The sequence below is a fragment of the Uloborus diversus genome, chromosome 4, assembly GCF_026930045.1.
Source record: "Uloborus diversus isolate 005 chromosome 4, Udiv.v.3.1, whole genome shotgun sequence".
In the NCBI taxonomy this organism is placed as follows: Eukaryota; Metazoa; Arthropoda; class Arachnida; order Araneae; family Uloboridae; genus Uloborus; species Uloborus diversus.
In genome coordinates this window covers 77,947,024-77,963,315 of record NC_072734.1, presented here as the reverse complement: position 1 = coordinate 77,963,315, position 16,292 = coordinate 77,947,024, and the positions used below count along the sequence as shown (strand labels likewise).

The window sequence follows — 16,292 nt, the reverse complement described above, 5'->3', positions numbered from 1 at the left end:
AAGGAATCATGTCACACAATAACTTCTCACCTCCGTTAACCTAAACACAAAATGCCATTCCTCATTAACACGTGGCAGTAATGGCAATCAAATTTTATTTTCCATGATACAAGGGAGCCCCTATGTTTATTTTCAGCCATAGTTAAAGTTGTGAGATTTTTGTCAAAGATCAAGAAGATAGATTTTCCTTTAAAAACTTAGTGTGGTTACTCTGACTTCTCACCTCCGTGAACTTGAATTTCAGGTATGAAAATTAATGTAAAAAAAGAAGTGAACTTGTTTTCATTTGCTTAACATGTGCAGATTGTAGCAACGAAGAAAAAAAAACCCCTGAAAAATGTATCTCTTGGGCCTATATTAATGAAAAATTCCTCACCTCCGTGACAGACCTTATCAATGTCATTATTTCCCAGGTGAAAATAAATGATGGATCTGAATCCCCTCAAAGTATGACATCATTTGTGGACGACCCCTCAAAACTTCGAGCCAGTATATACTGCCAAATTAAGAAGAATGAGAAAAGCTCGTTAAGTTTTTAGTATCAGAAGACACTTTTTCAGGATTTGACTTAATGAGTCCACATTTTTAATAGTTTGAACAAAGATAAGCAATTAAAAGTTTATATTATATATAAAATCATACAATTAAATAAGCAACTTAATAGCGAAAATTAAGTTGTTAAAATGATTCATGAAGTACGTCATGTGTCGTAATATGTAAGGGGTCGTCTACAAATGTTCCTTTATAAGTGATGACGGGGGTTATGAAACTGACGGGGCGGGGGATGAGTTAGTTGAATTGTGGCCCATTGCGACAAAGGGGGGAGGATGTCAAAAATGTTGAAAATACTAGTATGCATCATTTATAAAATGCTTCATAGAAAGAGTTCCCTAACATTCCCTTCTCCCCTGTCCCAAATGAACATGGGTTCCAGTACTGAAAAATGTGAATGATTATAAGAAATGCGCTAAAAAATGTCTTCAAAATAAGATGCAAGCTGCCTTGGCCAAAAATAATTTTAAAAATAAAAAGGGCTGATGCAATGGTAGGAGTAAATTTTCCATAAAAAATAGTTTTATATGCTGTTTAACGATTAATTCAAGTCCTTTGGCATAAAAATGGTGCATATATATATATACGAAATAAAATTCCATAATTATGCCATAGAACGAAGAAACTTCTAACCTTATCTCGAAAAGTCGCTGAAATGCAGAATTGTTTGCCGGCAGCAATCATCCAGTTCGCTTTGCAGCAGAATTGACTGATTTGATTATATCTGAGGAGTGACTAACAAGGGAACAGTCTTATAGCAGTGTCACCATGATTCCAGAGGGAATGTACATTAACTCCGATAGCTCCCCACAGGCACATCACTGTCGACTCGAACGTGGACCAAAAGGAAGGTACGAGAATGTATTGATGCCAGAATTATGTCACGTAGATGGTGAGAAATTTAAGAATGACATTGTAACTAAAAGTTATATTTTGTTATGTCGTATTTGGATATCTCTGCGTCTATCGATCAAGGGAAAAATAAAGCCTTTTTACTTCCTTTTACAAAAAAGGAAGTATTTTGTATTCGCGAAAAAATTTTCTCCCGAAAATAGGCCTTAATTTCCATTTTGCTCACCTCCAAATAAATGTTGAGTATTTTTTTCAACACGACCACACGTGGATATGTACCTAGGAAAGTACAGACACCCGAAATATCCATTTTGACTATCCCCGAGTTAATTACAACGAGTTTTCTCGTGACGTCTGTATGTACGTATGTATGTCGCGTAACTCAAGAACGGAATGTCCTAGGAAGTTGAAATTTGGTATGTAGACTCCTAGTGGGGTCTAGTTGTGCACCTTCTTTTTTGGTTGCATTCGGATGCTCCAAAGGGGTTCTTTTGCCCCTTTTTGGGAGGAAATCATTGTTAATTTTGATGTAAACTCAAGTGGTGTTAAAATTTGGTGGCCACTTGGCGATATATCGCCAGTCTTTTGGTCGCCATGTTTTGTCGCCAACTTGGCGACAAATTTTGAGATTTTTTCAATTTTTATTTATTTATTTATTTTAAATCTTGTTTCAATTTGGCCACTGTTCGTGATATTTAGAGAGTAAACTATTGAATCATATTAAAACTGCCAATAATGAGAAAATGTCATTAAATTTTAGTAAAAGGAAGTCATGTGATGCACACATCAGCTCCTTTTGTGTGTGTGTGTTTCTCGAACAAGAGCATCGGGATTTTTTTTTCCTTTTTAAATTTTTTGAACCTTAAATGAATGCAAAAAATTAATGTTCTCACAGCACCAAAACTGGAGAAGTATTGCATATACCCAAGGAGAGCTCCGCTGATATCAACTTCAGGGTTCAGGGAAGGTTTTGGTGAACCCGAAATTTGTTGCGATTCATTTTTCAAAGTTTTCAGTAGGATAATAGTTTTGAGCTTGATAAAACGTCAGAAGACTAAACATTAGTTTTCCGAAAATATCACTGAAGTTTTCTAAATCTTTGAACGCAGAAGAAGGGGGGCATGCATTGTGGGAGAAGTGGGGTCATGTAATTCCGAGTTTGGGGCAAGGAGGAGAGGAAGTGACATCACATATTTTTTTATAAAAATATGTCTATGAAAAATAGTGACATGTCCTGGGAGATGAAGGGGTGCCAGGGGTGAGGGTGGGGGGTTAAAATGTAGAAAAAAGTCAGACATTTATGGCCAGTCCCAAAGTTATCCAGTGATTAGAAAGTGATTTCAGACCAATTAGTGCTAGTGTACGAAGAATTGAGAAAGGTAGTGAACGCGGTTTCAAAAATTTTCAAAAAGGATGATTCCGTTCATGAAAATTACATTGTTTTTAAACTCTTTTATCATGATTTGCTCACACTGGATAATTGCACTGAAAAAAAAAAGATATCCTGTATGCGCACTTTGTCACAACTTCAGTTCGCAAGAGAATATGCAATTATCTTTTCTTTTTGTTTGAAATTTGATTTTGAGAAAACGAGCTAAAAATTTTACTCCTTCAATTCACTAACATTAAGATTATATATTCATGCCTTATTTACTAAATTTCCCTTTTTTTTTCTGGAAAAAGGTTGTTTACGGGTTTTATCTGATTTTGGACATTTACATGTTGTGAGTAAGACAAATGATAAGGGGGTCTAATACAGTCGAACTGCTTAGTGGCATAGCAGTGAAAAGATTTTCCCGCTTTATGTACTAACCTTTAAATGTAAAAAACCGAAGTACACCCAAACCTGTTTTTGTGCGATGGATAGGGACAGCATAAAAAAATTGCATAAAAAATTGTTCAGAACTTCACGAGTTGCGTTAAAAAGTACTTTTCGCAACACAATGAAAAATTTTTTTTGTGTGTGTGGTGGATAGGGACCGAATGAAAAAAGTCTAACAGTGAAAATAACCCAAAAACTTAAGAATTGTAACATTTAAACGAAAACAAAGTGACAATTTTTGATGAGTAGTCGGACAAAATTTCCCGAAGAAGGAAATTTTTGGGAGGTCACAGTGACTTCCCATCGGAGTGCCTATATCGTCACTTCGAAGATACTACCTCGCACTCGTTTCAAAAAATAATTTCGTCAATTGAATCCAAATCTGACTGAAATTTTAATATACGCACAAAAAAAAATTCGCACAAATAAAATCACATAAAAAAAGACTATAAAAACAGGTTTGGGTGTAATTAATTCCAGTGATCCCGAATAATGGAATATCCCGCTTAATAGAATAATTTTTTGTGTAAAATTTCCTGTTCCATTGAACGAACTCAACTATAAAAATATTGATCAAAGAATTAGAACAAGGGCTGTTGCAAGGCTACAATGGAGACTTTTATTTAGTGAAAAAGCTTTCAAAACTCAAGAACAAAGTCGTTAATAATCATAATAAATAATTTTCTGAAACATCTCAACTTCTAGAGCTTTTTTTTTTTTTTTTGCTTTATTACGCTTTCCATGGTTATCATAGCAAACCTTTATCAAGTGATTAATTTATAGATGACTTACAAAATCAACTGCAACCTGTTAATTGAACAACAATGCATATGAATACAAGGAAACTCTTTTCCCACAAAAATTCTCTAGCATATACGGTCACTTCTTTTAATAGTCTGAACCACATCCAAACAAGCAGAAAATAAAAACATTCCTAATAGTGCCTGCGAGAGGAAAACTTTCTTACTTTTATCTAGAATGTTACCCCGGTGGAGTCGCGTTTGCCTGGAGCAACGCCCGAGTTTATTTCATCACAGAAGTTGCCTGATTCGATAATGTCTGAGAAGTGAAAAACGTGTGGACCACTTCAAGCAATTCCGTTCGCATCCTGAGAGCTGAACAAATTGCCTCATGTTTTCTGTGCTTGTAATGACTATTTTTGTAAGCTTTTACGACGGCAAAAAGATTGGTGAAAGGAATCTGGTTGTATGTTGGTGTACATACTGTAATTATGCAGTGAAACTCTCGAAAAATTGTGTAACTTGTGCAGAAATTTATAATTTATTCACCGTGTAGTTTCAGCTGAAACTAAAAGGCACTGTCCAAAAACAAAAAAAAAAAAAGATTCTATTTGGAAAATTTATGTAGTTGCCGGCAACATATGAAGTAAGATATGTTCGTGTTATTTCTGGGATTACACATCTTAGAGTTGCTCTGAGTCGACGATATGTAATTCAGACGTCAAAGATAAAATTTTGAACAAACAAATAAATTATTTCGAGAGATAAAATACCCTCATTTGTCAAAGAACAAAAACATTTCTCCATTTTTTACGGAATATTTTTCTACAAGTTTTTCTGTAGTATTTTTTAAGTTATCCGCAATTTTAGGACTTGAATATAAGCTACCTTGTGGTGGGAACTACCAAAAGAGGTAAAACACTTCGTTCCACGTTAACCCTCTGCGATAAAGTTTAATTGTGATGTAATGTAATTTTAAATGAATAGAAAAGGAAAAAACCCATAAACAAGACAAAAAAGTGCTTTTCACTAAACTTAAAAGCAAGTTATAAGTTACGGCATTTGTATGTTTTAATTCTTTCAGCAGAGATTGCAGTGCCACCTTTAGTTGAAATAGCGAATTATATTTCCTATCTTTTGACCAAAAACCGTTTTACTTGCTCGTCATTCCAGTTGTGTTTAAGCTCAGTGAGTTAAGTGCACATTTTGGCACCTAAAAGGTTCATAATCGAAACTCGCTGCAATACAACAACCAAAAATTCATTTCGAAAAGGTATTCTTTAATCGTTTCTTTAAAACAAAAATGTCTTAACAATATCTTACCGCTCATAAAGTAAAGTTTTAAAGGAACGTGATTTTATGAAGTTTAAGAAACGCAAAATACTGAACGAACTGCGTGCTAAGCCTAAATTACTCTGAGGGTAGAATTGCTCAAACACTCTTATATAAAGTAAGGCTACATCTGCAAGGAGAATAAAATAATTTAAAATGCACTTTGAAACATCTGATGTTCGGCCTGAGGTGCACGGCGGTCGAAGACTAAATTGTTTTTTCCGAAAGAAAGTATTTGCTTTTGAATAAGAGAAAAGGGATTGAATACTGGAAATAAATTTCGATCGATGGAAGAAAACAGTTATTTAGATTTCAAAGATTTTATGTCGAAAAATAGATGCAGGCAAGATATTTCTTCTTCAAAATATTAAATAAAGTTGAATTTTGTCAATAGCGAAGGCAAGGGAGAGCCTGTATTTCGTAATTCCAAACTTAAAACTTCCTCAAAGTTATTTTCGATATAAGTTTTTTAAGGTTTCATAAGACTACCCTTCTAGCCTCCTCTTTGGTTACGGCATGACTTTCAATGATAACATCAATAATTTCGTGTTAACACGACTGACTCAAAGTGCGAACGTACTAAAGGAATTTTCTGTTACCAAATTACAAATTCTCATATATATATAATTCTTATAACTTAAAATATTCTACATTTAGACAGCGCAAATGAAGCTAAAGTGTTAAATGTATATTATATATATCTCATTTAAAGTCTCACTCCTAAGTGGCACACTAGCAAGTGTATGAAACAAAAACAATTTGTTGTTTTTGTTTCATACACTTGCTAGTGTGCCACTTACGAGTGAGACTTTAAATGATATATATATATATATATATATATATATATATATATATATATATATATATATATATATATATAATAAAAGTGAAAAATATTGAAAAGACCACACCAAAAGCCCATAGATACATTGATGCGCAACGCAGCAAAATTAAAAAGCCAAGTAAATATAAAATAAGCAAAATAATAGCTTTTTGCAATTTTCCTTTTTATCATCATTATTTTTATATAATTTGTTTAATATTTGGAATTTGGCTTGCTTATTATATATATATATATATATATATATATATATATATATATATATATTATTATATATATATTATATATATTATTATATATATATATATATATATATATATATATATATATATATATATATATATATATATATATATATATATATATATTATATATATATATAAATATATATATAATAGGGAATGATCGAGTAACGCTCCTGACGTCATCAACAATGCAACTCGCCCCACGGCGCGGCATGATTTTTTTTTTTGGTAATGTTTGACATGCAGGGAAATGCTTTGTTTTGACTGGGCTGAACTGGATCCGGTGAGGAGAATGAAAAAACGAAAAAGTGGTCAACAATGAACGCTACCTACTGGAGTTTAGGGTTCATCCACTGCAGTTAAGGTTAAAATTTCAACGATCAAAATATCACCAACCAGGCAATGGCTTCGTTCAAATGCAGAAGCAATTTTCACCCGTCATACCTTGACGAGCGATTTTCTAGTATTATGAAATTTCTAAAGAAGAACTGCATTTGTTTAGATTTCCTTTTCGTCTAAATTGATCTCCACAGACTAAAATGATGCTCTCCACGAATTTCTTCATTTGAATGAAAATTATAATCAAAAGTTTCGTTACCAGTTTTCATTTTGGTCGGTAGAGCGAGACTCCAGAGGATCGGAAAGGGAGACGGCGATCGATGATTAGCTGCTGCGTCTACTTAACAATTTAAAAGTGATTCCTTAATTAAAGCAATTTAGTAATTGCTATCTCCGGGACTGTTACAAAACGCTGAGGAACTAAGCCAATCGCCATATTGCTGCTTTAATTTTTCTCAAAATATTTGCTTAAAATTTTTGAGAATATTAGATGTTAGCAATGTATGTACAATAGAAACTCGTTTATCCAGCCCCCGTTCATCCGGATCGATTTTGTAGAATTGAAAAAAATATATAAACTTAAATACTAATTTTAAATTATGATTGCACGAACGGAACTATAAATACGCCACATACACGGTTTTTGTTTTGATTAAACGTACAAATCATGTGGAGAACGAACAGTAAAGTATAGCACTGATTTAACAAATAATATCACGTACTCTTGGAGCTTCAGTCCGACACCGCTGTAGCATAACTATAAAGTTGTTGCAAGAAACGGCGCCATATAGTTTTGTTACAAGTCATTGTTTTTTGCTGCAATAAAAGATAAGTCTGCTTATTTAAGAATGTTTTGATTATTACACGGATTATTCGGATTTTCGTTTATCCCGATTGCCATTGGTTCCAGTTAGTCCGGATAAACAAAGTTGTTCTATAGTTAGTTCCCTCTTGTTTCAAATACTTGAATTGAAAAATGCCATTAGGAGCATTTGATGTCACGCTTTGAGGAGGTGTGATGCGACAATCGAAGGGAAGGGGTAAGAAGTGTCACATCGCGCTTTTTTTATAAAAATATGTTTATGAAAAATAGCGTGACGTAACAATAAGGGGTAAGGTGAAGTGTGACACTTTAGTCGCGTTTACATGGACACGTTTGACCCCGCAAACAACGTGCTTTAAACCGCATTCTGGTTATTTACCAGTGAAATGCGGATTTTTCTTTCTCCTGCTACCTTCTTGATTATATCTGGATTTTTTTACCCAGAATGCAGTACGCGAAAGAAGTTCGTCTACTTACTGTGTATATAGCCGCTAAGGATGCTGGGTAAAAGCTGGTACAATGGACAAGGGTGCTGTGAGAAAATTTAATACTTCAGATGGTGCCGCCAATCGGAAAAGCTTGAGATCCCTTGTCTAGTAGTTGACACCGTACTAGTAGCCGACACTGCAGTAGTAGCTGCTGAAAGTCAAGCAATGCAAATTTATAGCGGAGGATGCCGTGAAAAAATTATAATACTTCAGAGGATGCCGCAAATTCGAAAAGTTGGGAACCCTTGGCCTAGTGGTTGATACGGGTACTAGTATTCGACAGTGCACCAGTAGTCGACACTTATAAAGAATAAGCTGAAAGGGAAACATTGCAAATTCGAACAGCATTTTATAATTCTGATAAAAATGGCATTTAGTTTTTTTTTTTTAAATAAATAATAATGATGTTTGAATTTGCAATGCTTAAATGGTATTTAGGTTTTTTTTAAAAAATAAATAATAATGATATTTGAATTTGCAATGTTTGCCTCTCAACAAATTCTTTTTGAGTGTCGATCGACTGCTGATGGTTTTTACCTTTTGTTGTAAATTCTGAATTAAATGTGCACATGCTGCAAAGTTATCTTTCGTTAACATAACTTTTACCTGCTATTTAAGTGACCATGAAAAACTTGAAAAAAAAAAAAAAAAGAGTTAAATGCTCGAATAAATCGCTTTTACGGTATATCGCTCAAGCCGTGTCCTTGGCTGTCAAAACTGTATAGCTACAGAATACGTAACCGATCAAAATACTAAATGAAAACAAAAGGGGTACAAATGACAGAAAACGGTTTCCACGATAATGCGAAGAGAGTAGGAATTTCAAATACATCTATCTCACGCAATCTTGCGTGACGCTGCGTGAGAGGGCTTTCAATGATAGCGCGAGAATCCGACACACTTTGCGCAGTAGAAGTCGATTCAGAGAAAAAGTAAGAGTGTTACAATCATGGTTAATGGTTTGTTTTGCCTTGTTTAAAATCGTTCATTCAGTTCAATATCGCTAAAGCTGCGAAATTTTATTTTTATTTTTTGTTACAGGTATCCTTCTTATAACACGGTTAATTCGTTTCGTGTGGTATCGAAACCGTGTTATACGAGGCTTTTTTTTTTATAAATAGTTTTTTACTTATTTTTAACCTAATAATAAATGTACATATCATAAATCATGTCAATGTGTACCGTGTTGTATCGAAACCATGTTCCGTGTTGCATAAAAACCGTGTTATAAGAGACCTTGAAATAATGTAAATCAAGGGATGTATACCGTGTTATATCGAAACCAACTCATAAGGTGCAAATTTTATAACAGCTGAAATTTCGGCTCAATAGAACATGCAAACGAAAACTAGCTACCAGAGCATACAAAGACACACTGATTTTAAAATAAGAGTTGTTATAAACGATAAAACTTAATTATTTTACATATACCTCTAATTAAAACTGTTATGCACAGTAAGAAAACATTTTATCAACTTTCTTTCTATTCTATTTATTTTATTTCATATTTTATTTCGACTACATTTTTTATTTATCGTTTGCCAAATTTAGCTTATATTTAATCCTAACTTTATTTTCTTACAATGCATTGGAAGCAAAATAATATTCTGCCGTGTGCAGATAAAGGGCAGTAACTGCAAATTTTTTCTTTTTTTTTTTGTATTTTTGTCATTTATTGTATGTTATCTCTATTGTACAAGCTCGCTTATTTGGTTTCCGCTGAAAGAAAAGCACAAGAAAAAAAAAGAAAAAACGTCTGATTCCAACATTTCTCCATTGTTAGTATGGAGTCCAAAACGCATTTCTTCAAATAAAAACTCCTTTCTGCAGATACTACCGTTTACCTGCACACGGCAGGAATACTTTAATCTTTTTGTTTTTAGAACACTGATGAGAAAAATCAAGTATGTATTTAAAAGTTACTGTTATACGGAGAAACCAAACTTTTGAGCCGAAGACATACAATTTTTCGTAAAAGTTTCATAAAAGCAAAGTAAAAACTTATTACCATTATTACCATACATTTTTTAACAATGTATTGAACAAAAATGAAATTCCTTCTTTTGAAAGTCGTGTTACATCAAAACCGTGTAGTATTTAAAATCAAGTTTTGTACCGTGTAATATCGATACCGTGTTGTAGAAGTACCGTGATATACGAGGGACACCTGTATATTATTTTACTATAATTAAAATGTGATCAACAATGAGGCGCTATCGACTGGAGTTTAGGGTTAATCCACTGGAATTGGGTTAAAATATCAACTATCAAAATATTACCAAACAGGAAATGGGGTTGTTTCCTTCAGTCAAAAGTACTATTTTTAGTCACTGAAATTGATAGAATGAGTAAAAAAATAACATGGACTCAGAAAATACTTTCATTTTCACAACTGCTATTTTTTAATTAATTTTCTTAAATGACCGATTTTGAAAACAAGGCGTGGTCTTTATGACGTCACAAATGATGCAATTCGGCGCATCTTTCTACCACGTTTCCACGTTATGATAATCAAGAAGCGAATTAAATATTGCGCTCTACTCTTGCTATCAACCATATCGTTGCCAATACACGTGAGTAAAGATGCGAATTAAATATTTTTCTCCGTGAATGCAACACTGAATGGCATTTCATCATTTGTGATGTCGCACGACAGAAACGTAAACAATGAAAGCGCACCGATTTAAGTAATTTTATAAAAATATTAAACGTAAACAAATTTATCAAAAAATTATCAGATCCTATGTTTTTAAGCATGCTCTTTCAGAAAAAAAAAAAAAAACTTTTAAAACGATCCCACTGCTTTGCTCAAATGTAGAAGCAATTTTCACCCGTCATACCTTGACGAACGATTTTCTAGTATTTAAATAAACACGAAAAATTGATGGATCTGAGTTACAAGCGATGAGTTACTCTTTTTGATATAAAATAATAAACCTGCATTAAATGCAGCAAACAAAAAAAGTTCTTGTAATGTTCAGTTACTAAGATTTGAATGTGAGCATTGATCGTATTAAACCGAATTATCGGACAAAAAGGGACAACAAACAAAAATCATTCAGGTAAATTTTTTAGAGAGGTTAAACACTGCAGCAAAATGAACCAAAAAAATAAATAAAACTACATCCTGTATGTAGGAGAACGTGGGGCAAAGTGAGTAGTTAAGATGACTGAGCCTTTGCAAAATAAACAAATTGGAAATTTGTTTTGAAAATTACAGAAAATAAAGGTAGAACCTTGTATTTTATCATAAAACTGGCATTAAAATAATATTTTTTTATTTTTCTTTCCCTTCAAAAAAAAAGCGGAAATGTTTCACTTTTTTTTCATGGGGCAAAGTGAAAAATAAAATATTTTTACAATGAAACATTTTCTCTTCGATTGTAAAAAATATTTCAGATCAAATGAATCAGCAAATGAAAGGTTTAATGAAAAAAATTAAAAATTCACTGAAACAAAAAATGTAAAATTAAATTAATTAATATGACGGAAAATAAATGAGTGACTAAAAGAGTGAATGAATAAAAAAATATAATTGAATGAATGAATAAGGAAGTGAATTAATAAATGAAGGAATTTAAATGAAATAATTTATAACTGAATACGAATGGGATTTAGTACATGATTGCTTAAGCAAACAAAATGAAATATTTCACTGTGTCCTATCCACTTTGCCCCGCATGTACTTGACTAATTGCACAAAATAATTAAAATACAAATAAGCATAATATTAACTAAATAAATACTGTACCAAATATTAGAAGATCAAAATTAATGTTTAAAATGGTTAAAACAAGAACATAATCCTTTTATAATTACAAAAATAATTTTCGACTTTCAACAAAATATTACGATGTGACTATCAATTTTTAAAAAATGCTTGTATGGTCACATGCTTTAATCTTCGACGGCATTTATTTTCCTGATTGGAATAGATTATAGGTGCTACTACATAGTTAAAATGTTACCAGTTAGATGGCGCTAAAAGCAGAGTAAATATTTCACCATTTCACTTTGCCCCGCTATTTCACTTTGACCCACAATCCCCTACTTTTTGCTTTTTTGTACAAGGGATCAAGACGTGGAAAAAAAAACTTTGTACAATTAACATTGAAGAAGGTCGTTAATTAATTGGATGGTCTGACTCAATTAACTATTTTTTAAATTTAAAGAGCATCATTTTTCTAGCAAAATTTTAAACTCAAGAGGGAGGACATGGGAGTGTACAGATTCATGAGTATCTCCACTAGCTCGGCCACAATTTTCGTCCTTTTTTTGAAATCAAAACAGTTTTTTCGCGTGTATGAACTACTGTATTAGGATTGGAAATAATGTAAAATCAAAGGCCACTGGGGGGGGGGATATTTCACCCCTGAAGTCCTCCCCCCTTCGCTGCGCCACTGGGTACTTCTAAATATTATAGAGAGATTTATTATTGTATAGCATATTGCTATAGCAAGATTATTTTACACGTGAGTGTCAAGTCTTGTCTTCGTTTTACTACTTAATAAATTGCTAACTAAAGACCTATATAAACTTTGACCTTTGTTCATAGAATCAGGATTTCTAAAAAATATAGATTTTGGACCGTAATATGAAAATTTTAAATGTGTTGATTCGGAAATACAGTAACATCTCGTGACAACAAACTTTAAGGGGCCACAAATTTTGTTCTTTGAAAGGAAAATTTCGTTGTGATGGAACACAAACAATGAAATGGCAATTAAAACGGGATTGAAAATATATTTCGTTGAATCGGATATTTCACTGTATTGTTATTCGCTATAACGGGATTTCACTGCACAAAATAACACATGGACAGAAATAAAAAGTTGAAGGATGTGAAATTATGCATTGAACGTGTTACCAAAAATAAAGTCAAGGGTGAAGGGCGAAACGAACCTCACCTTTTCGAACGAATATCCCGAGGCAGATGATAATCCAGCAGCGGTACATCTTCCGGAGGTGATGAAAAATTCGGACAGGGAGGCAGCAGGTAAAAAAAGGGATGGCCAAAGTAGCGGCAAAATCGAGCGAGGAGGGTAATCACATCGCTGCGACGGGCACAGGTTGCGATGCGACTCCCAGGAACTCCGAAGGGGACAATGGAATATCGAACGCGTTCGAAGGAGGGAGTTCGGACCGTGCATCGATCGCCGACGTAACGCTCGGAGTGGGCGTCGCCGAAAATTGAAGACCGACGCATGTCGGTGTATTTTCTCTTTTGACTTTGAACGATGGACCACCTCTGCACCTCTCCGGCGGATCGGCCCCCTTGGGGATGATCCTGGGAATCGAAGGCATTTCGAAAATTCATTTATTTTTATAGAGAACGGAAGAAGTTAAACTCGGTTGAGTTGTATCGGAGAGTAGTTTTTCAGCACTGGAGCTTTTCTTACATGTTTCTTTTTCTCTCTCTCCTCTGGGTTTGAAAATGCACTTCAATAAAATTGAAATGTTTGACACTTGAAAATTAGTCAATACAATTTGATAAAATTACTTACGGTCACAAGCTGCACGGTTTTCACCAAAAAACACCCATTGAAAATTTGTTTTGCAATGTTGTCAAAACAAACGTTTTGGGATTTTATTTTTATTTACCTTTTTTTGGAAGGTTGGGGGTGGTATAAGGCAAAAACAGACTCTGGTAAAAATTGCTTCTTGAAACTTCATCTGACTGAGGATAGGGTAGTCCGACACAGGGGTACCCGCACTGCATTGCACCCCGAAGCTCCCCGCGCCTACCGCGTTTGTAGTTTACCAGTTTTAGATGCTCGAAATGACTCGGGCAAATGGGGCTACAGGGACAGTTCAACCCTAACTCGACCCCATAGGAAAAGACGCGCTTTAGCCGGGAGTCCGAAATCGAGAACATACCAGTGTTAATCGAAGCCAGATTTGATTACAAAGTTTTGTTACAGTATTTACTTGCTTTTGAGCCAGAGGGATGTTTTACGTTAGTAATGCAACATGTTACACGGAGGAGGTGGGGGAGGGGGATTATGGCGCAAGTTGCCCCATCAAAATTTGGGGGGGGGGGGGGTTCTAGATGTTTTTTTTCCCTTTAGATCATGAAATTTTGGATTTTTTTAAGGAAAAAATATTTAAACTTATTTAACAAGAAATAGATGAATAAATAATACTTTTTTCACGTACTCTTTCCAAAATTTAATGACCGTGTCTCTTTTCCAATAAAGGGAATTTTAGAGACGGGAAGGAGTTGGTGTCCGTTTCAAAGCCGGATCAGATGATTTGCTTTCTTTTTAATTTCTTATAAATTTTCTGGAAGGGGTAGCACAATTCTGCTTGATGAATACGTGTGACAGTAATGAGAGGGAGAGAGATAAAAAATTACTAAATTAAAAAAAAAAAATTCCCTCTTCTCTATTTATTGTTTTCAATAATTCTAACCACTATGCTCTAGTCTTTCATTGATTAATTTGCACCTTGACAATCGTTAAGAACTAGTTTGATGTTTGCGAATAGCATATTTTTAATCCCCCCAATCGACAATTACTATATTTTCTTCATAAACTGGCTTAAGTTTATGTAGAATTTTTCATTTCACTCTACTATCACCTCCTCTTTCATTTTTAAACTGATTGTTTCGATTCATCATTAGATGATTTTTATTACAACTTTCAGTGATGTTGGTTTTTGCTGAAGGAAGCAGAACAGTTTGTTCTTAAGGTGTTTCAATTATTTTTCGTAAATCATTTTTACTTTCTTCTATATCTGATATGTATAGAAGGTTATTTGATTCGTTAAAACTCTCGAGTTCTGATTTTTGATGTGTGCTGAATAGCTGAATCCACTTTTGAGGATTTCCGAAAAATATTTGTTACAGGGTATCTGTGTGTGGTGACACAAACAAATGGGAAATAATCTGTTTTTTACACCCACTGGTTGAACTTCTTTATTGGACTGCTGCAACGATTTTCAATAACTTCCTCATCTTTTCCAGTGATCTCAACCAACAGTAACTTCCTTCTATGCAATTCCAAAAGGAAACAACCAGAAAATTATCTGATTGTCCACCCTTGGTTGGACGTATTTATTAGACTGCTGCAGCAATTTTCATCTATAGCAAAAATCAAAGAAATATAAAAGAAAACACTGAAGCAGAACTATTAAAGTTCTCTCAGATTTAAAAAAAAAATTACATGAATAAAAATATTTTTTAATATCATGTACTAAATATTACAGCTCTTAACAGTATCATAAAATTCTGAAAGTGAAATTGCTCTTATGTACTTTTATTTAATGGTCAAGCGACCCTGATTCATAAAAGTTACATGGACACTTGTAGTTCACTTTGTAAACGTAGCGAAACCATATTTGTCTCATCGAGAGGGAAGGGGGGATTAGTAGTTACAGTCTTCCAGTTCTTACGTGTATGCATAACATTCTACAATTAGCTACATGCCTTAAAGCAGGGCTTATTTTGCATAGGAGTACAGGGGCGGATACAGGGGAGGGTATGGGGGTCATGACACCCCCTCCCCCTAAACTATCGACAGTAGTTATGCATCCACATAGTGTACAAACAATTTATGAATAAAACGTAAACGATTTCATTAATATTTTTAATGCATTAAAGAAATTCAAGTACGCATTTGAAGTAAGGGAATATGGGGAAAAGTGGAATGGTTAAAATTACTTACTTTTTTCAAAATGAACAAATTGGAAATTTGTTTTGAAAATTACTGGACATAAAGAAAGAACATTATATTTTATAATAAAACTTGCACTGAAACATTATTTTTGACAGTAAATTTGCACCTTTGAAAAAAGGTGGAAATTTTTTCCATCTTTTTTTCCATGGGGCAAAGTGAAAAATAAAATATTTTTCCAATGAAATATTTTTTATTCGATTGTTAAAGATATTTTTGAACAAATCTCTACATAGTATAAAATGAAGTCCGCAAAAAGCGTCTGTGTGTTTGAACTCGCAAAACTCGAGAACTACCCGGCCGATTTCGCTGAAATTTTCACAGTTTGTTTCTTTAAGTCCTGAAAAGGTTTGCAGACCAGTTCGAATAAAATTCGATGAATAGTTCTCCTTTTATTCAAATTTACGTCCAATTTTCACATAAATTCTTAAATATGGCGGTGAAAATTTACTTGCACATATTAGTATTACATGTCGTTAGAAAGGGTAGAATTTTCCGCGTTCTACGCAATTTGTTTCAATGCTCTAACTTTATTACGGCGGGAGTTATTTGCGTTTTTAGCTCGATTTTATTTAGGCTTAGCTG

At 33.7% G+C, this 16,292-nt stretch overlaps 1 protein-coding gene across 1 annotated transcript in view; it reads right to left on the bottom strand.

Annotated features, from left to right (window-relative positions):
- LOC129220294 (uncharacterized) overlaps window positions 1-13,117 on the bottom strand; it is a 75,483-nt gene extending 62,366 nt beyond the window's left edge. Inside the window, exon 1 of the mRNA XM_054854691.1 lies at window positions 12,942-13,117. Within this exon, the coding sequence (XP_054710666.1) occupies window positions 12,942-12,990 (49 nt within the window). The 5' untranslated portion in view covers window positions 12,991-13,117. The remainder of the gene's footprint in view (window positions 1-12,941) is intronic.
- Between the last annotated feature and the right edge of the window lie 3,175 nt (window positions 13,118-16,292).